We start from the raw sequence: 21917 nt of genomic DNA on the forward strand, positions 1-21917 counted from the left end.
AAGTGATCCTAAGTTTCACCTGGATTCACCTGGTCAGTCTATGGCATGGAAATAGCAGGTGTCCTAAATGTTTTCTATACTCAGTTTAATTATGTTTCTACTGTATACATCGTTAGGCCTACCCATAGGCAAACCTGATGCACTAGAGGGCTAGAGGCAGAGGTGAATGGCTCCTCCTACTGGCTGCATCCATCCATATTTATCTCCAGCACAGACATCTGAATGGATACCTCCCCCATGACTCTAGCTGATGGAATATTGAAATAGATTCCTGAAATAAGGCAGGAGAAAAAGCCTGGAGTGTTCTGTCTTACGAGACTGCAGGGCTGGGTGGGGCATCAAGATTTAGGATTGTGTGTGTGTGTGCGTGCGGGTGTGGGTGTGCATGTGTATTTATACCGCAATCAGAAGACTGATCACTGAACAACCTTTATTCTTAGTCCTGAAATGTGCATAGCACCACCAATGAGCCGTTTGTAATATATGTTTTGAATACAATCTAGAGGGTTTGTGGGGCGTGACTACTTTTAATTCAAATGGTGTCTCATTAAATGCATTAAGTTCTGAATGAAGGTATTTATGTGAAGGGTTTTATTCTTTGTACATTTTCAAAACCATGCAATGTCTTGCTTGTTTGTGCATGCTACAGCTCTTATTACCATTTGAATCAGCCATACATGACAGTAACCCTGGGGTTCCATCCATTCACCACATAAGATCACCAAAAATACAAAAGATTTCTGTCTCATGAAAATTCACATTAGTTCTCACATTAAGACAATATTTTCTATTTACAACATAAAGACTATAACGCATATATGGCTGACAAATGACAATACTACCAGATTTGGGGTATATTTATAATAGGCGCTTAACTTGCTGAAAATTCACATTTCAAAAACAAGACTAGCCACAGAACAATTTATTTGGGCAGTGTAAATTCACTGATGTCAAAATGTGCCCATGATTTGGTGTAGTTCAGGACTAGAACAAAACTAAAGTGAGTGAAATGATAAGAATGACCCCAACTCTACCCCGTTCTGCATGCGCTTGCCACTTTCCACTGTCAAGGTGGTATTCCTTTGATTGTGAATCAATGCACCCGATGCTGCTTCAGCTCTCTGACAGACAGTGGTCCTGGCTGTCTCAATTCTCTGTCTTATGTCCTCCTCTTCCCCTCCCTCTTTGCTTGCGTACGTTGGCCCCCAGGTCGTAATATTTTTCAAGGTATGTATGTAAGTCATTTCCTCATGTATGAACTCCCACGCCACCCGCTATACGTCTAATAGCTTAATTGGACAGTCAGTCGGCTTTATTGAAAGTAGCTTTATCCGCCTCGTCAACTCCCAAAGTCTTACGGAGGCTTCCCCCCTGCTGCCACTGCCGCTGCTCTCACCCCTGGTAGTGACTGTCTCAGGAGAAACTATATACATATGATACATATTTCATCTGCCATTGCAAATCCATTGACTGAGTTGCAATGCAGAGAGGGAATATATTTGCTTGAGTTCACAAACAATGAATTATCATCCATTACTCCTCCACTGCAGTTTCACTAAGAATGTTTAGACCTACTCTTGGACCTGGGTCATACAGAAAAGCTTTAGCCTATTTACTTTTCTTCTGGCTGAGCGAGCGCTGGCGGTATGGTAGATGAAGGGGTAGACTAGACTGCATGTAATGTTTTTAGAAATGGGGCAGGGCAGTGTGCCAGCACTGCAGTGCAATACGCACCTCTCTATTACTTGCCACAACCCAAGCATTCCCCTTGCTCCCAAACATTACGACTCCCAACACCCGCTGCCCTTGCTCTTCACTCTCCGCCCCGCAGCCGCCACCGCTCAAATGTCAGACAAGCAAGCGTACATGGCAAGGCTGTGTCTATGAGTGAGCAAAATCAGAGATGACTATGGCATGCATTCTTCACAGGGTACGTTCACAACAACGTATATGATCTAACTGAAATGAATGGCGATTCGTCTCCTCCTTATGGCCCTCAAGACCCAGACTAAGACCACACCTTATGACACCCAGAGGAAGATACAACCTATACAACATACATACCCAGACCAAACCAGTTGTTATTTTAGTCCCACTTGGCTCTGACATTAGAGAAGTAAGGCAGCGAGTGTTGGACTTGTGTGTTATTTCACTCATACATGGCCATATAACTGACAAGATGGTATTCAAAGATGCATCTTGACAACATGAGTTAGGGTTAGGGTTAATCTACAAAGACCATGGTGTCATCATAGACCATCAGCCCAGACCCAGACCTCTGACACTGGCCCAGACCAAGACTGTTTTTAAATGGTCTAGACTAGTCTTGAGATGAGGAACCCAAGATCAACTCTCTATCTCCCCTGATCTGTCTTAAAAGCTGGAATGAATATTGCATCATCATCCAGATCTTTCTGTCTTGGTCTGAAAAGTGTATTTGTCGTCATGACAATTGGAACAACATGCTCTTGCTTTTTCTCATCTTTTCTCTTTTACTAACAGTGTTTATAGGTTTGTCCTGTGTACCAAAGGGAAGGCTAAGTACTGCATAGTTTCCTTGGTACATTATGACAGTTCACAGGCAGTCTGAAAGCCATGCTCTTGGCAGCAAACACGCTGACGAGATTCAGTGCCCTGAAAATCTCTTCATCTTTTCACTCTGTAACCTTTTCACTCAGTGAATTGTGTGAACAGAGCTATGTAAGAGAATGCCAATGTGGTAAATCCGTGCAATAATCTGACATAAGAATGTAGAAACTTCTCAACAAGAATTGTGTTCAGATAAGTTACCACAACTGAGAAAGAAGTGTTCTTTTGTTCTTTTGCATTTATATTTTGTGTTTTGAATTTGTCTTTGGTTTCATTGTATTTTGTATGTCATTCATTCATTCATTCATTCATTCATTCATTCATTCATTCATTCATTCATTCATAGTCTTGTAACGAATGGAATAGATCCAAACTAACTAACTAGCTAGCGAGCTGTATCTGCTGTCTTTTGCTGCTCTCTTGCATTGTCTGTTTCAAGGCTGGTTTATATCTATATTTGACTATCTTGTGATGTTGGACAAACATTGATGTTGCCTATAAGTTGAAATATGTTGAATTTGCAGAGAAACTAAACATGATCAATGTTCCACCCATAGAAATGATGTGACATATCTACAGTATACTGTTGCATTGCTACAAAGTTGAATAGCTCATTATATACCGTCACACCATAGTGTGAACTACCAGAATTTAACTGGATGTTTCTTAATGATTTTTGATGACTTCCAAGAGGCCATCATGGGTGTGTAATCTAAGTTCCATGATGATGCTACTAAATATAAAATGAGTTTTCCTTTGGAAAATGGAAAGGAAATGCTGCGTCACCACTCAACTACTAGAGTAATATCTCCCCTTCAACTTCTCTCTCTCTCTCCTGCAGACGATGCAAGCGGCACGATGCCCGACAGATGACCTATCGTTGACAAACTGTGCTGTGGTGAGCGAGAAAGATCTGCAGTCTGGACAGTGAGTAATCATCCTATACAGCATAGCCCTCTGTAGTCTGGAAAATCACACTACATCAGTGTTCCCCAACTGGCAGTTTTCTGAGCTTTTTTAAATATATTTTTTCACTGTTGGACATAAAATACTGTAAAAACACCTGGAAAATTGGGAAATCTGCTCCCAAGTATTCCAACACATAATAATAGTCAAACATACAAATTGTTATGTTCCGGGCCCCCCAACGATCCCCTCAAGAAAAAATTCAGACCACGGCTGAATCTAGTCATATGCACAGTGCACAGTTTTTGCTGTGATGTAATGTCTTTTTCTGATTTCATACTACAAACTATACTCTAATAATCATTCCAAAAAATCATTAGCAGAATAGCTGTAATGTAAAAAAAGCAGTTGTAAATATGATATTCTATTGAGGTAATTTTGTTGCCTGTGGAACAGATGTCCATGAGTCTCTCTAACCCTCTCTCTACAGACATGTGACTGTGAAGACTACGCCAACTCACAAGTTTGTGTTCACCACAAAAACCCACCATGCCATAGTCCCTGGCACTATCGCTTTCAGTCTGCCACAGGTTAAAAGAAACACACTGTATATTATATTGAATTGTCAATGTATTGTACAGTAGACCCATTTATAATCTTAATGAATTTCTGCAAAGCTAAAATTCTAATATTTTAAGCATACATGCATGCCCCTCTTCTCTCTGCTCCCTGCAATTATTGGCTTACTTATTCTCTTCTTTCTTTCTGTCTCAGAGGAAATGGGCCGGTCTGTCCATTGGACAGGAGGTGGAAGGTAATTCACTCAATTTCTTTGAGTCTGAGGAAAAGAAAACTATGACCATAGCGCAAAGATATTGCCTCATTTGCACTGCACCCTGCACAGTCCCTAATATACTGTACCTTCACATCTTGACCACAGCCCATAGCTCACCTTAACATACAGTACCTATTTAATTTTTGACAGTACAGTATTTCTGAGAGTAGAAATTATACGATACTAGAAACATATCTGACATGAGTCCTCTCCCCTCATAGTGGCCAACTACAACTTTGACAAGTCCCAGCAGTGCATCGGTGCCATGACTATAGAGATTGACTTCCTCCAGAAGAAGAGCACGGACACCAGCCCCTACGACTCAGACAAGATGGCCAGCGAGTTCATCCAGCAGTTCAACAACCAGGGCTTCTCTGTCACCCAGCAGGTCAGTCAGAACAACAAACACTACAGCCAGTCACAACTCTTCCCACATTTCCTGCACTCTTCCCTTCCCTGGAGTTACAAGGGAAAAGACTGATGGCTTAAATCAATCAAATTATTTTAGATGTGGGTAGGAGTGCACACTTGGGAGAATTGGAATGCAACCTAACACAGCCTTCCTCTCTCCTCTCATCCTCTCTCTTCTCATCCTCCTACTCATCCCTTCCTCCCTATAGATGGTGTTCAGTTTCTGCGACAAGCTCTTTGGGCTGGTGATCAAAGACATTGAGGCCATGGACGCCAGCATCCTCAAGGGGGAGCCAGCATCAGGCAAGAAGCAGAAGGTATCCAGAGTTACCATTGACCTACTGCTGTAACAACTCATCGGAATTACCCCCCCCCCCCTTCCTTTAAGTAATTAATGATTAGAAATGACTGGACAGGTGAACGCCAAGAGGTGGCGCCCATGCTTTCACCTTCCCCTTCATTTCGAATGTGCTCTCTATTTGACGAGAGAACATGCTGCAAGAGTGCTAGTCGAAGTCCAAAGGGAACTCTGCAGATTTGTACGTGTTTATTTGGAACAGTTATTTGTAATAACCAGTAGTTGGTAATAATTCCTGTTTCCCTTAGATTGACATTGGCCTGCTGGTGGGCAACAGCCAGGTGGTTTTCGAGAAAGCGGAGAGCTCCTCCCTCACATTAGTTGGTAAGTTGCAGAGGAGTCCATACAGAATACAGGTAGATTATGTAGGAGCTACAGTACAAGTCAAATGTGGATACACCTATTCATTCAAGGCTTTTTCATAATTTTTAAACTCTTTTCTACATTGTAGAATAATAGTGAAGACATCAAAACTATGAAATAATACATGAAAAATTGCAAAACAAATCAGACTTTTATCTCCCTCACCAACTTCAAACATCAGCGATCTAACCGATCGCTGCAGCTGTACATAGTCTATTGGTAAATAGCCCACCCATTTTCACCTACCTCATCCCCACACTGTTTTTATTTATTTACTTTTCTGCTCTTTTGCACACCAATATCTCTACCTGTACATGACCATCTGATCATTTATCACTCCAGTGTTAATCTGCAAAATTGTAATTATTCGCCTACCTCCTCATGCCTTTTGCACACATTGTATATAGACTCCCATTTTTTTCTACTGTGTTATTGACTTGTTAATTGCTTACTCCATGTGTAACTCTGTGTTGTCTGGTCACACTGCTATGCTTTATCTTGGCCAGGTCGAAGTTGCAAATGAGAACTTGTTCTCAACTAGCCTACCTGGTTAAATAAAGGTAAAATAAAAAAATATAAAATATATTTTATGTTTGAGATTCTTCAATGTAGCCACCCTTTGCCTTGATGGCAAAGTCCAAATTTTAGATTTTTGGTTCCCACCGTTGTGTCTTTGTGAGACGCAGAGTAGGTGAATGGATGATCTCCGCATGTGTGGTTCCCACCGTGAAGCACGGAGGAGGAGGTGTGGTGTGGGGGTACTTTGCTGGTGACACTGTCTGTGATTTATTTAGAATTCAAGGCACACTTAACCAGCATGGCTAACACAGCATTCTGCAGCAATACGCCATCCCATCTGGTTTGCGTTTAGAGGGACAATAATTTGTTTTTCAACAGGACAATGACCCAACACACCTCCAGGCTGTGTAAGGGATATTTGACCAAGAAAGAGGGTGATGGAGTGCTGCATCAGATGACCTGGCCTCCACAATCACCTGACCTCAACCCAATTGAGATGGTTTGAATGAGTTGGACAGCAGAGTGAAGGAAAAATCCAACAAGTGCTCAGCATATGGGGGAACACCTTCAAGACTGTTGGAAAATCATTCCAGGTGAAGCTGGTTGAGAGAATGTCAAGAGTGTGCAAAGCTGTCAGCAAGGCAAAAGGTGGATAATTTGAAGAATCTAAAATATTAAATATATTTTTTAACACTTTTTTTGCAAACTACATGATTTCATGTATTATTAGATTTGATGTCTTCACTATTATTATACAATGTTGAAAATAGTAAAAAAAAAACTCTTGAATGAGTAGGTGTGTCTAAACTTTTGACAGGTACTGTATATCTAACTATTACATAAGATGGCACCACAACAGGCACATCTTTCTGCACCGTTCAAATTCAAACACAGTGCACTCAGAAAGTATTCAGACCCCTTCCCCTTTTCCACATTTTGTCACTTTACAGCCTTATTCTAAAATGGATAAAATAATGTTTTCCCTTGGCAATCCACAAACAAAGTACCCCATAATGACAAAACAAAAAAGAAAGTTTTTTAGAAATGTTTACATTTATTAGAAATAAAAAACAGAAATACCTTATTTACATGAGTATTCAGACCCTTTGCTATGAGGCTTGAAATTGAACTCCGGTGCATAATGTTTCCATTGATCATCCTTGAGATGTTTCTGAAACTCGATTGGAGTCCACCTGTGGTAAATTCAATTGATTAGCCATGATTTGGAAAGGCACACACCTGTCTATATAAGGCCCGACAGTTGACAGTGCATGTCAGAGCAAAAACCAACCAATGAGGTCGAAGGAATTGTCCGTAAAGCTCAGAGACGGGATTGTGTCGAAGCACAGATCTGGAGAAGGGTACCAACACATTTCTGCAGCATTGAAGGTCCCCAAGAGCAAAGTGGCCTCTGTCATTCTTAAATGAAAGAAGTTTGAAACCACCAAGACTCTCCTAGAGCTGGCCTCCCAGCCAAACTGAGCAATCGGGGGAGAAGGGCCTTGGTCAGGGAGGTGACCAAGAACCTGATGGTCATTCGGACAGAGCTCCAGAGTTGCTCTGTGGAGATGGGAGTACATTCCAGAAGAACAACTATCTCTGCAGCACGCCTTTATGGTAGAGTGGCCAGACAGAAGCCACTCCTCAGTAAAAGGAACATGACAGCCGGCTTGGTTTGCCAAAAGGCACCCAAAGGACTCTCAGGCCATGAGAAACAAGATTCTCTGGTCTGATGAAACCAATATTGAACTCTTTGGCCTGAATACCAAGCACCACATCTGGAGGAAACCTGGCACCATCCCTACAGTGAAGCGTGGTGGTGGCAGTATCATGCTGTGGGGATGTTTTTCAGCGGCAGGGACTGGGAGACTAATAAGGATCGAGGGAAAGATTAACGTAGCAAAATACAGAAATCCTTGATGAAAACCTGATTGATGAGAGAGTGCTCAGGGCCTCAGACTGGGGAGAAGGTTCACCTTCCAACAGGACAACGACCCAAAGCACACGGCCAAGAAAATGCAGGAGTGGCTTCGGGTCAAGTCTCTGTGAGGCCCAGCCAGAGCCCGGACTTGAACCCATCAAACATCTCTGGAGAGACCTGAAAATAGCTGTGCAGTGACGCTCCCCATCAAACCTGACAGAGCTTGAGAGAATCTGCAGAGAAGAATGGGAGAAACTCCCCAAATAAAGATGTGCCAAGCTTGTAGCGTCATACTCAAGACCACTCGAGGCTGTAATCGCTGCCAAAGGTGCTTCAACAAAGTACTGAGTAAATGGTCTGAAAATGTTATATTTAAGTTTTTTTGTCATTATGGGGTATTGTGTGTAGCTTGATGAGGGAAAAAGCAATTTAATCAATTTTAGAATAAGGCTGTGTCGTGCCCTGACCTTAGAGCTTTTAATGTCTCTATTTTGGTTTGGTCAGTGTGTTATTTGGGTGGGCATTCTGTTATTTTTTCTATGTTTTTGTATTTCTTTGTTTTGGCCGCGTATGGTTCTCAATCAGGGACAGCTGTCCATCGCTGTCTCTGATTGGGAACCATACTTAGGTAGCTTTTTGCCACAGGGTTTTTGTGGGTAGTTAATTTCTGTTCAGTGTTTTGCACCGTTCAGGACTGTTTCGGTTATTCTCTTTGTTATTTTTGTTATAGTGTTCAGTTTTAATAAAGAAAGCATGAGCACTTACCACGCCGCGCTTTGGTCCGATGATTCCTCTTCTTCAAACGACTAATACCGTTACAGGCTGTAACAAAACTGTGGGGTCTGAATACTTACCGAATGCACTGATAACACTCTGTGTCCATGGGATAGCCATCTTCTGCGTCATTAACTACCTTGAACTACATTGGACTATGTGCAAACTGGAAAAAGCTTATCCATTTATTGTAGTTGGGGACTTTAATAAAGGAAGTCTGAGGAAACACTACCGAAATCCGAGCAACACGTTTGTGCTACACGCACAACATGGACCCTGGATCATTGCTACTCTCCCTTCCGGGATGGCTACAAGGCCCTCCCCCGCCCTCCCTATCGGCAAATCAGATCACGTCTCTATTCTGCTCCTCCCCACCTATAGGCAGCAACTTGAACAGGAAGCTACCGTGGTAAGGACTGTTCAACGTTGGTCTGACAAATCGGAATCCATGCTTCAAGATAGTTTGTTTGACTGTGAAATGTTCTGGGTTGCCTCTGAAAATACTGTAGTATTAGTATCTACGTATACACTGACTGGGTTCATCAGGAAGTGCATGGAGGATGGTCTTCCCACTGATGATTAGAACTTATCCCAAAACTGTGGATAGAATGAAGTATTTGTGCAAAATTGAAAGCGCGAACCACCGCATTTATCTATGGCATGGTGACTTGGAACATGGACGTGTACAAACAGACCAACTACTACCTCCGTAAAGCAATCAAAGAGGTAAAATGATAGTACAGGTACAAAGTGGCGTCGCAATTCAACGGCTCAGACACGAGACAAATGTGTTAGGGACTCCAGAGAATCACAGATTATGAAGGGAAAGCCATCCAGCTCGCGAACACCGAAACCTGATTCCCGGATGAGATAAACACCTTCTTCGAAAACAACATTGAGCTGCCGATGCGGGCACCTCTGTACCCAAGAAAGTGAACGTAACTGAACTAAATGACTTTGAGAGGCTAGTTAAGGACCATATCACCGCCACCTTACCCAACACCTTAGAGTCACTATAATTCTCATATCGCCGCAACAGATCTATGGACAACACAATCACCATTGCACTGCACACTGCCCTATCCCACCTGGACAAGAGAAATACCTATGTAAGAATGTTGTTCATCAACTACAACTCAGCCTTCAACACCATAGTGCCCTCCAACCTCATCACTAAGCTCAGGGCCATGGTTCTCCCTGTGCAACTGGGTCCTGGACTTCCTGAAGGGGTCGACCCCAAGTAGTGAAGGTAGGAACCAACACCTCTGCCATGCTTATCCTCAACACGGGGTCCCCACAGGCGTGCATGCTCAGCCCCTCCTGTACTCCTTGTTCATCCATTACTGCCTGGCCACGCACGTCTCCAACTCATCAAGTTTCATGATGACACAACATTGGTAGGCCTGATTACCAACAATGATGAGACCGCCTACAGGGAGGAGGTGAGCGCCCTCAATGTCAAGAAAATGAAGGAGCTGATTGTGGATTACAGAAGAGAGTAAAAAGGGTAAAAAGCTTTAAGTTTCTCTGCGTGCTCGTCACTGAAACCTGAATAGGTACATTCACACAGACAACGTGGTGATGAAGGTGCAACAGTGTCTCTTCAACCTCAGGATGCTGAAGAAATTAAGATTTTCCCTTACAATTGTCTGCAGATGCATGATTGAGAGCATCCGGTCAGGCAGTATCACCGTCTAGAAGGGCAATTGCACTGTCCAGAGGGTGGTGTGGTCTGCCCAACGCATTGCCCCGGGGCACACTGCCTGCGTTCCAGGACGTCTACAGCACCCGGTGTCACAAGAAGGCCAGCCACCCTAGCCACGGCCTGTTCACCCCGCTACCATCTAGAAGGCGGAGACAGTACAGGTGTCACGCTCGCTATCCTCAAACTCCCTGTAATAAATCGACCAAGGCGCAGCGTGCATGTAGTTCCAATTTTTCTTATGAAAGTGAAACCGAAACAACCAAAAAGCAAACAGGTAAACATCAAAGAACGTGACGCAACCGAGGTGCACACAAACACACACAGAAAATAATTATCCACAAAACACAGGTGGGAAAAGGCTACCTAAGTATGGTTCTCAATCAGAGACAATGACAGACAGCTGTCCCTGATTGAGAACCATACTCGGCCAAAACAAAGAAATACAAAAACATAGAAAAAAGAACAGAATGCCCACCCAAATAACACCCTGACCAAACCAAAATAGAGAATAAAAAGCCTCTCTATGGCCAGGGCGTGACAGTACCCCCCCCCAAAGGTGCGGACTCCGGCTGCAAAACCTGACTCTAAAGGGGAGGGTCCGGGTGGGCCTTCTTTACGGCGGCGGCTTGGGTGCAGGACGTGGACCCCGTCTTGGCCCACTTACAGTGCCTTGCGAAAGTATTCAGCCCCCTTGAACTTTGTGACATTTCAGGCTTCAAACATAAAGATATAAAACTGTATTTTTTCGTAAAGAAGTGGGACACAATCATGAAGTGGAACGACATTTATTGGCTATTTAAATCTTTTTTAACAAATCAAAAACGGAAAAATTTGGGCGTGCAAAATTATTCAGCCCCTTCACTTTCAGTGCAGCAAACTGCAGTGAGGATTTCTGAATGATCCAATGTTGACCTAAATGACTAATGATGATAAATACAATCCACCTGTGTGTAATCAAGTCTCCGTATAAATGCACCTGCACTGTGATAGTCTCAGAGGTCCGTTAAAAGCGCAGAGAGCATCATGAAGAACAAGGAACACACCAGGCAGGTCCGAGATACTGTTGTGAAGAAGTTTAAAGCCGGATTTGGATACAAAAAGATTTCCCAAGCTTTAAACATCCCAAGGAGCACTGTGCAAGCGATAATATTGAAATGGAAGGAGTATCAGACCACTGCAAATCTACCAAGACCTGTCCGTCCCTCTAAACTTTCAGCTCATACAAGGAGAAGAGTGATCAGAGATGCAGCCAAGAGGCCCATGATCACTCTGGATGAACTGTAGAGATCTACAGCTGAGGTGGGAGACTCTGTCCATAGGACAACAATCAGTCGTATATTGCACAAATCTGGCCTTTATGGAAGAGTGGCAAGAAGAAAGCCATTTCTTAAAGATATCCATAACAAGTGTTGTTTAAAGTTTGCCACAAGCCACCTGGGAGACATACCAAACATGTGGAAGAAGGTGCTCTGGTCAGATGAAACCAAAATTGAACTCTTTGGCAACAATGCAAAACGTTATGTTTGGTGTAAAAGCAACACAGCTCATCACCCTGAACACCATCCCCACTGTCAAACATGGTGGTGGCAGCATCATGGTTTGGGCCTGCTTTTCTTCAGCAGGGACAGGGAAGATGGTTAAAATTGATGGGAAGATGGATGGAGCCAAATACAGGACCATTCTGAAAGAAAACCTGATGGAGTCTGCAAAAGACCTGAGACTGGGACGGAGATTTGTCTTCCAACAAGACAATGATCCAAAACATAAAGCAAAATCTACAATGGAATGGTTCAAAAATAAACATATCCAGGTGTTAGAATGGCCAAGTCAAAGTCCAGACCTGAATCCAATCGAGAATCTGTGGAAAGAACTAAAACTGCTGTTCACAAATGCTCTCATCCAACCTCACTGAGCTCGAGCTGTTTTGCAAGGAGGAATGGGAAACAATTTCAGTCTCTCGATGTGCAACACTGATAGAGACACCCCAAGCGACTTACAGCTGTAATCGCAGCAAAAGGTGGCGCTTCAACTTATTAACTTAAGGGGGCTGAATCATTTTGCACACCCAATTTTTCAGTTTTTGATTGGTTAAAAAAGTTTGAAATATCCAATAAATGTCGTTCCACTTCATGATTGTGTCCCACTTGTTGTTGATTCTTCACAAAAAAATAGTTTTATATCTTTATGTTTGAATCCTGAAATGTGGCAAAAGGTTGCAAAGTTCAAGGGGGCCGAATACTTTCGCAAGGCACTGTAGGTGGTGCCTCTGGAGCGGGCCCCGGACTGAAGACTCTGGCAGCTCTGGACAGACGGGCGGCTCTGGCAGCTCCGGACAGACGGGAGGCTCTGGCAGCTCCGGACAGACGGGAGGCTCTGGCAGCTCCGGACAGACGGGAGGCTCTGGCAGCTCCGGACAGACGGGAGGCTCTGGCAGCTCCGGACAGGAGGGCGGCTCTGGCAGCTCCGGACAGACGGGCGGCTCTGGCAGCTCCGGCCAGGAGGGAGACTTGGGTTCTGGGAGCAGGCACAGGACTCACCAGGCTGGGGAGACATACAGGCGTCCTCTTCCTTGGCCGAAGCACCAGAGACACAGGGCCGTGGAGGCGCACTAGCGGTCTCGACCGCATAGCTGCCCACCCGCCCCCCCCCCGTTCTGACTGGATGCCAGCTGGCGGGGCCTGACCTGTCACCTGCTCGCCCCAGTAAGCACGGGGAGTGGGCTCAGGTCTCCAACCTGACTCCGCCACACTCCCCGTGTGCTCCCCCAAGAGGGGTTGCCTCTCTGGCTTCAGTGACCGGATCTTGCCCTCTACCATTCTTTCCTCCCCGGTCCAACTCCTCCTCCAGGTTGGCGCACACTGCTTGGTCTTCTTGTGGTGGGTAATTCTGTAAAGGCCGTTGGTGGAAGAAGTGTAGCGTGGTACGTGTTCGTCATTTATTAAATAGAACTGAACACTAAATACAAAGTAACAAAAAGAACAACCGAAACAGCTCCGTCAGGTGCAAAACACAAAACAGAAAGCAACTACCCACAAAACCCATGTGGGCAAGAGCTACCTAAGTATGGTTCTCAATCAGAGACAACAACAGACAGCTGTCCTTGATTGAGAACCATACACGGACAAAAACAAAGAAATACAAAAACATTTAAAAAATAACATAGAATGCCCACCCTAGTCACACCCTGGCCTAACCAAAATAGAGAATAAAAAGCCTCTCTATGGCCAGGGAGTGACAACAGGTGCATCAAATCTGGGACTGAGAGACTGAGAAACAACTCCTACCTCTAGGCCATCAGACTGTTTAACAGTCACCAATAGCCTTAGTCACTGTTCTAGTCAACTACCACCCGGTATATACACATACAGTAGATAGTCATTGGACACTGGTCACTTTAATAATGTTTACATACTGTTTTACCCACTTTATATGTATATACTGTATTGTAGTCATGTCTCATCCTATATAACTACTGCTGTACACACTCTTTCTATTCAGATATATACACTACCATTCAAAAGTTTGAGGTCACTTAGAAATGTCCTTGTTCTTGAAATAAAAGCAACATTTTTGGTCCACTGAAATAACATCAAATTGATCAAAAATACAGTGTAGACATTGTTAATGTTGTAAATGACTATTGTAGCTGGTAGGTGATTTCTACATAGGAGTAGAGGCCCATTATCAGCAACAATCACTCCTGTGTTCCAATGGCACATTGTGTTAGCTACTCCAAGATTATAATTTTAAAAAGACTAGTTGATCATTAGAAAACCCTTTTGCAATTATGTTAGCAAAGCTGAAAACTGTTGTTCTGATTAAGAAGTGTCGTGGAAATTTCCTCTATTTACCAAATCATGGGAGCAAACCACACACACAAGTCAGAGCTAGTTATCAAAGTCCCTCTTTAATTATATGAGCTCTATCACAATCCTGTGACTCTCAGGTAATTCAGTGTCTCTCAGTGAATTCTCTGAGAGCCCCCTCCACATTGCAACAGCATTTTGACTTTCAACAGTTCAGTATCTCTAATGAAAAGTTGAGAATCCCCAACATAATGGAACATGGGTTCCTTTATAGCAAAGATCCACCCGCTCCTAGACGACATGACAAAACACAGGTCTTATGAACTTACACAAAGAAAGACTTTACTTCAGAGAGGAGTATCCCCAAAGCCAGACAGAGTTGGCTATACATTTTCGTTCAGTTTGGTCTCCTAAACAAAGCTCTTATCTCGTCCTTGGTACAAAATGGTACCAAGACATTACCCCCACCCTGTGATATATATCAAATTGTCATTCAGATAGAACCAATTCTAAATTACAACCAATCCTGGACAAACTCACAGAGACACACTGACTGGTACACAGACATTGTGGAGGAAAAGACACTTTGACCTCTCCCCTCTCTGCGGCCCATGCAACTTAGTCTTGGCATAGAACAGATAACTGCAACCTCGCCACAGTATTATACAAAAATACCATTCTGATGAGAAGTAACTTACACACATTTGATGAATATAAAACATCTTACATATGTTACCAACAAATTCTGATTCTTCCACGACAGAAGGAATAAATATTGGCCTTCTATAGACTAGTTGAGTATCTGGAGTCCCTGCCGCTGACATCGCTCGTTCTGATATTTCTTCATTTCTTAATTTTTTTGAATAATGTGTTGTTGATTTATTTTTTTCATTGTCATTGCTAGGTATTACTGCACTGTTGGAGCTATAAACACAAGCATTTACCTGCACCTGTTATAATGTCTGCAAATCTGTCTACGCGAGCAATAATCTTTGATTCGATTTTTTATTTGATTTGTCAAAATACATTTTGAGACCAAATTGACCAAGATTGATCAAATCCTGCAACCATGGGAAAATAACCATTCTTTATCCATTGTTACAGTTTTCATTGTGATGCCTATTTGAGTATGTTTTTAATGCATTTTAAATAACATTGTATTCAATTCCTCTTTGCCCACTAGGCAAGGCCAAGACCAAAGAACAGCGCCAGTCCATCATCAACCCGGACTGGAACTTTGAGCGCATGGGCATTGGTGGTCTGGACAAAGAGTTCTCTGACATCTTCCGCCGAGCCTTCGCCTCTCGTGTCTTCCCTCCTGACATCGTGGAACAGATGGGTAAAGCTCCCCACTCCATAGTCTTAGTTAGATCATGCAGTACTACCTACAGTGCGGGCACAAAAAAGTAAGGTCGAGCCGCGGAATTGGCAGAACAAATGTATGTGCAACATGGCGTCTCTCAGTGCCAACTGGTGATAATTTGTCACAAACTAAATTGTCTGTGTACACAACTGGAGTATGCTGTGCTTTCAAAAATTCAGAGATTGTCTATCGACCAACGTTTCTCAGTCATTGTTCCAATGCGCCCCAGGTTGTAAGCACGTGAAGGGAATCCTTCTCTTCGGGCCTCCTGGTTGTGGTAAGACTCTGATGGCCAGGCAGATTGGCAAGATGCTCAACTCCCGCGAACCCAAGATCGTCAACGGCCCTGAGATCCTCAACAAGTTTGTGGGAGAGTCTGAGGCCAACATCCGCAAGCTCTTCGCAGATGCAGAAGAGGAGCAGAAGAGGGTGAGTGGCCAGCCGCCATCTTTTTTTGATGACCACAAGTTATTAATCAAACTAAAATATCCATCCACGGCCTCCTGAGTGGTGCAGCGTTCTAAGGCACTGCATTGCAGTGTTTGAGGTGTCACTACAGCCCGGGGTTCGATAGCCGGCTATGGCCCGGGAGACCCATGAGGGCGACACACAATTGACCCAGTGTCGTCTGGGTTATGGGAGGGTTTGGCCGGCCAGGATGGCCTTGTCCCATCGCGCTCTAGCGAATCCTTGTCCATCCACAATGAGAAAATCACAAACAAATGTTATACGTCCATGCATGACTGACTGTCTCTTTCTCTTTCTCGTCATCCACTCTGCCTACTCTCCCCTCTCTTCTGTCATCCTAGCTGGGTGCTAACAGTGGTCTGCACATAATCATCTTTGATGAGCTGGATGCCATCTGTAAGCAGAGAGGTACTGGGCAGGGCAGTACAGGAGTCCACGACACGGTGGTCAACCAGCTGCTGTCCAAGATAGACGGAGTAGAGCAGCTCAACAACATCCTGGTCATAGGTAGGTGTCACGTTCACTGTCTTCAAACTCCCTGTCATAGATGAGCCAAGGCGCAGCATGCATGTAATTCCACATCTTTTAATAAAGTGAAACTTCCACAAAAAAAAACAGGTAAACAGAAACCGACTGTGACGCAACCGTGGCGCACAGAGAAAATAAATAATTAACCACAATATTAGGTGGGGAAAAAGGCTGCCTAAGTATGACCACACTCGGCCGAAAACATAGAATGCCCACCCAAATCACACCGGGTGTGACAGTAGGTAGTAGTACACTCTTCTGTAACATACTGGTCATAGATAGTTAGTGGTACGCTGTCCTATAAATCAAATCAAATTTTATTCGTCACATGCGCCAAATAAAACAGATGTCGACCTTACAGTGAAATGCTTACTTACGAGCCCCTAACCAACAATGCAGTTAAAAAAAATATGAACAAGAAATAAAAGTAACAAGTAATTAAAGAGCAGCAGTAAAATAACAATAGCAAGACTATATACAGGGGGATACCGGTACAATGTGCGGGGGCACCGGTTAGTTGAGGTAAAATGTACAGTACATGTAGGTAGAGTTATTAAAGTGACTATGCATAGATAATAACAGAGAGTAGCAGCAGAATAAAAGGAGGGGTCAATGCAAAAGGGTGGCCTTTTGATTAGATGTCCAGGAGTCTTATGGCTTGGGGGTAGAAGCTGTTAAGAAGCCTCTTGGATTTAGACTTGGTGCTTCGGTACCACTTGCCATGTGGTAGCAGAGAGAACAGTCTTTGACTAGGGTGGCTGGAGTCTTTGAGACACCACCTGGTATAGAGGTCCTGGATGGCAGAAAGCTTGGCCCCAGTGATGTACTGGGCCGTACGCACTACCCTCTGTCGTGCCTTGTTGTTGCAGGCCGAGCAGTTGCCATACCAGATAGTGATGCAACCAGTCAGCATGCTCTCGATGGTTCAGCTGTAGAACCTATTGAGGATCTGAGGACCCATGCCAAATCTTTTCAGTCTCCTGAGGGGAATAGATTTTGTCGTGCCCTCTTCACAACTGTCTTGGTGTGCTTGGTGATGTGGACACCAAGGAACATGAAGTTCTCAACCTGCTCCACTACAGCCCCGTCGATGAGAATGGGGGCGTGCTCTGTCCTCTTTTTCCTGTAGTCCTCAATCATCTCCTTAGTCTTGATCACGTTGAGGGAGAGGTTGTTGTCTTGGCACCACATGGCCAGGTCTCTGACCTCCTCCATATAGGCTGTCTCGTCGTTGTCGGTGATGAGGCCTACCACTGATGTGTCATCAGCAAACTTAATGATGGTGTTGGAGTCGTGCCTGGCCGTGCAGTCATGAGTGAACAGGGAGTACAGGAGGGGACTGAGCAAGCACCCCCGAGGGGCCCCTGTGTTGAGGATCAGTGTGGGGCCGATGTGTTGTTACCTACACTTACCATCAGGGTCCTTAGCTTATCGATGAGCTTTGAGGGCACTATGGTGTATAACATACTGGTCACAGGTACTGTAGGTAGTGTTACGCTGTCCTATAATAGAATACCTGTTATAGTTGTTGAACTTTGCTGAACAGGTGTCAGTTTTTATAGATGTAATTTGAGGTATAGATACCAATCTTACATTAAGCCTCACATAGCACCAGAGATGAATACATGACTCTGGTTTAACTAGTAACTCAATCTTTATATTGATTTCCACCTTACAATATTTCTTTTTCCCACAGGGATGACCAACAGGCCTGACCTGATAGATGATGCTTTGATGAGGCCTGGCAGGTTTGAGGTCAAGATGGAGATCGGTAATTATTTTAATTGAACCTTTATTCAACTAGGCAAGTCAGTTAAGAACAGATTCTTATTTACAATGATGGCCTACCCCGGCCAAACCCAGACGACGCTGGGCCAATTGTGCGCCAACCTACGGGACTCCCAATCACAGACGGATGTGATGCAGCCAGGTATCAAACCAGGTACTGCAGTGATGCCTCTTGCACTGAGATGCAGTGTCTTAGACCACTCCGCCACTCGGGAGCATCTCTCTGTGCCTTCTCCTTTATTTCCTGGGTTGTTCCTTTTCGTTTGTTCCACCACCCTTTTTTGTATTATTGTAGTGACCTCTCTACCTCCCTGAATGCATCTTTAACACTTTCATTCTTCCTTCCCTCCCTCTCAGGTCTTCCGGATGAGAAGGGGCGTGTTCAGATTCTCAACATTCACACTAATAAGATGCGTGACTTTGGCCTGCTGGCTCCTGATGTGGACGTGAAGGAGCTGGCTGCCGGGACCAAGAACTACAGTGGTGCTGAACTGGAGGGACTGGTCAGAGCTGCCCAATCAACAGCCATGAACCGCCACATTAAGGTTAGAGTCCAACCAATCAACAAACCTGAACATCCATGATACGCTTAGACCAGTGGTTCCCAAACTTTTTATAGTCCCGTACCCCTTCAAACATTCAACCTCCAGCTGTGTACCCCCTCTAGCACCAGGGTCAGCGCACTGTCAAATGTTGTTTTTTGCCGTCATTCTAAGCCTGCTACACACATACTACACATTTATTAAACATAAGAATGATTGTGAGTTTTTGTCACAACCCGGCTCATGGGAAGTGACAAAGAGCTCTTATAGGACCAGGGCACAATTAATAATAATCAATAATTTTTATCTTTTATTTAACCATCTTAAATCTTATTTGTTCATCGAAAATTGGGAATAACCACAGGTTAATGAGAAGGGTGTGCTTGAAAGGATGCACATAACTGCAATGTTGGGTTGTATTGGAAACACTCAGTCGTAATTAATTTTCCACACACAGTCTGTTCCTGTATTTAGTGTTCATGCTAGTGAGGCCTGAGAATCTACTCTCACATAGGTACGTGGTTGCAAATGGCATCAGTGTCTTAACAGGGTACGATTTTCCCAGGCATGAAACTCTAAGCACAGCCCAATCCAGAAACCTGGCAGTGGCTTCTGATTAAATTACATTTTCACAGAACCGCTTGTTGCAATTTCGATGAGGCTCTCTTGTTCAGATATCGGTTAGTGGACTGGAGGCAGGGCATGAAAGGGATAGTGAATCCAGTTGTTTGTGTCATCCGTTTCGGGAAAGTACCTGCGTAATTGCATACCCAACTCACTCAGGTGCTTCGCTATATCACATTTGACATTGTCCATAAGCTTTGCACACAAAAAATCGTACAATGATGGAAAGACCTGTGTGTTGTCCTTGTTAATGCAGACAGAGAAGAGCTCTAACGTCTTAATCACAGCCTCAATTTTGTCCAAACACATTGAATATAGTTGCAGAAAGTCCCTGTAATCCTAGATTCAGATCATTCAGGAGAGAAAAAACATCACTCAGATAGGCCAGTCGTGTGAGAATCTTGTCATCGTGCAAGCGGTCAGAAAAGTGAAAATTATGGTCAGCAAGGAAAACTTTAAGCTTGTCTCTCAATGAAAAATACACAAGAGTTCAGGGGCCTTGCTTTAATAAAGTTAACCATTTTCACTGTAGTGTCCAAAACATTTTTCAAGCTATCAGGCATTCCCTTGGCAGCAAGAGCCTCTCGGTGTATGCTGCAGTGTACCCAATTGGCATTGGAAGCAACTGCTTGCACACTCGTTACCACTCCACTATGTCTCCCATATACCAGGAGCTGTGGCAGGCGTGCCAAGTCTGTTGACTCATCCAGATGTAACGCATAGAATTCACTGGCTTGTATGCGAAGCAGTAATTGTTTCAAAACATCTCCTGCCATGTCACTGATGCGTTGTGAAACAGTGTTGTTTGATGAAGGCATTGTCTGTATTGCTTTTTGGCCTTTTCCCCAGCGATGTCCTAGTCATATCCGCAGCAGCAGGAAGAATGAAGTAGCATGTGGTTTGCCTGTCCTAGCCACTCGGTAGCTCACCATATAAGACACTTCTTGCCCCTTCTTATTGATGGTATCTGTTGCTATTATACATGTCTTACTACTAGAAAGTCATCTTAATTCTCGCTCAAGAACCTCCTGTGGCTTATTATTCAAAATGGCATGTTTTGTTTCTAAATGTCTGCACAAGAGTGAAGGTTTCATCGAGTTGCGAGATAGTACTTTTGCACATATAACACACTGTGGGTGAGGAAAGGCACTACTCCCAATATAAGTGAACCCCAAATCAATGTAGTTCATATTTGCACCTCTTCGATTGTCCAACGTCCCTGTCTGTTGTTTGGTGCTTTCCCGGGTAAGGGGTCAGTAACTCTTCGGCTGTATAAGATTCACAACTGTCAGTTTCCATGCAAGCTGGGCTAACAACAAATGTAGAATTTCTGATGCCACTATTGTATGTGCTCGTGGAAGCAGAACAACTTGTGTTGTCGACAGGTGCAAGTATAGTACTGTTGGTAGTAGCAGTAATACCAGTAGCGCTGGTATGTGTCTCTATGGACCCGGGCCTTACATTTTTTTAACCATTTATCAATTTTCGACCAAACGGAATGAACAACAAAGCGTTTGACTACAGTGTGGAATTCCCGCGAGAGAGTAATGGTTAAAGTGATTGGATGTTAATTATTTGATAAGGCTACATTTACATTTACATTTAAGTCATTTAGCAGACGCTCTTATCCAGAGCGACTTACAAATTGGTGCATTCACCTTATGACATCCAGTGGAACAGTCACTTTACAATAGTGCATCTAAATCTTAAGGGGGGGGTGAGAGGGATTACTTATCCTATCCTAGGTATTCCTTAAAGAGGTGGGGTTTCAGGTGTCTCCGGAAGGTGGTGATTGACTCCGCTGTCCTGGCGTCGTGAGGGAGTTTGTTCCACCATTGGGGGGCCAGAGCAGCGAACAGTTTTGACTGGGCTGAGCGGGAGCTGTACTTCCTCAGTGGTAGGGAGGCGAGCAGGCCAGAGGTGGATGAACGCAGTGCCCTTGTTTGGGTGTAGGGCCTGATCAGAGCCTGGAGGTACTGAGGTGCCGTTCCCCTCACAGCTCCGTAGGCAAGCACCATGGTCTTGTAGCGGATGCGAGCTTCAACTGGAAGCCAGTGGAGAGAGCGGAGGAGCGGGGTGACGTGAGAGAACTTGGGAAGGTTGAACACCAGACGGGCTGCGGCGTTCTGGATGAGTTGTAGGGGTTTAATGGCACAGGCAGGGAGCCCAGCCAACAGCGAGTTGCAGTAATCCAGACGGGAGATGACAAGTGCCTGGATTAGGACTTGCGCCGCTTCCTGTGTGAGGCAGGGTCGTACTCTGCGGATGTTGTAGAGCATGAACCTACAGGAACGGCTACCTGTATTTTATATTGTGTTGTTATTTCGCTGGACACTAGATGCTTCTACACCTGCATTGCTTGCTGTTTGGGGTTTTAGGCTGGGTTTCTGTACAGCACTTTGAGATATCAGCTGATG

The 21917-nt window shown here is 44.1% G+C and overlaps 1 protein-coding gene across 3 annotated transcripts in view; it reads left to right on the forward strand.

Annotated features, from left to right (window-relative positions):
- The window catches only part of LOC124037918 (vesicle-fusing ATPase-like), a 44837-nt gene that overhangs the window by 11718 nt on the left and 11202 nt on the right, over nt 1–21917 (forward strand). For 2 of the 3 annotated variants that reach the window (XM_046353170.1, XM_046353168.1), the window contains exons 2-13: nt 1210–1227; nt 3431–3516; nt 3986–4085; nt 4270–4309; nt 4552–4718; nt 4951–5058; nt 5348–5423; nt 15371–15526; nt 15780–15979; nt 16360–16525; nt 18243–18317; nt 18692–18879. In XM_046353170.1, coding sequence (XP_046209126.1) covers nt 1210–1227; nt 3431–3516; nt 3986–4085; nt 4270–4309; nt 4552–4718; nt 4951–5058; nt 5348–5423; nt 15371–15526; nt 15780–15979; nt 16360–16525; nt 18243–18317; nt 18692–18879 — 1380 coding nt within the window. The remainder of the gene's footprint in view (nt 1–1209; nt 1228–3430; nt 3517–3985; nt 4086–4269; nt 4310–4551; nt 4719–4950; nt 5059–5347; nt 5424–15370; nt 15527–15779; nt 15980–16359; nt 16526–18242; nt 18318–18691; nt 18880–21917) is intronic. The other variant, XM_046353171.1, reaches the window with a different exon arrangement.

Source organism: Oncorhynchus gorbuscha, linkage group LG06 (genome assembly GCF_021184085.1).
Source record: "Oncorhynchus gorbuscha isolate QuinsamMale2020 ecotype Even-year linkage group LG06, OgorEven_v1.0, whole genome shotgun sequence".
Lineage (NCBI taxonomy): Eukaryota > Metazoa > Chordata > Actinopteri > Salmoniformes > Salmonidae > Oncorhynchus > Oncorhynchus gorbuscha.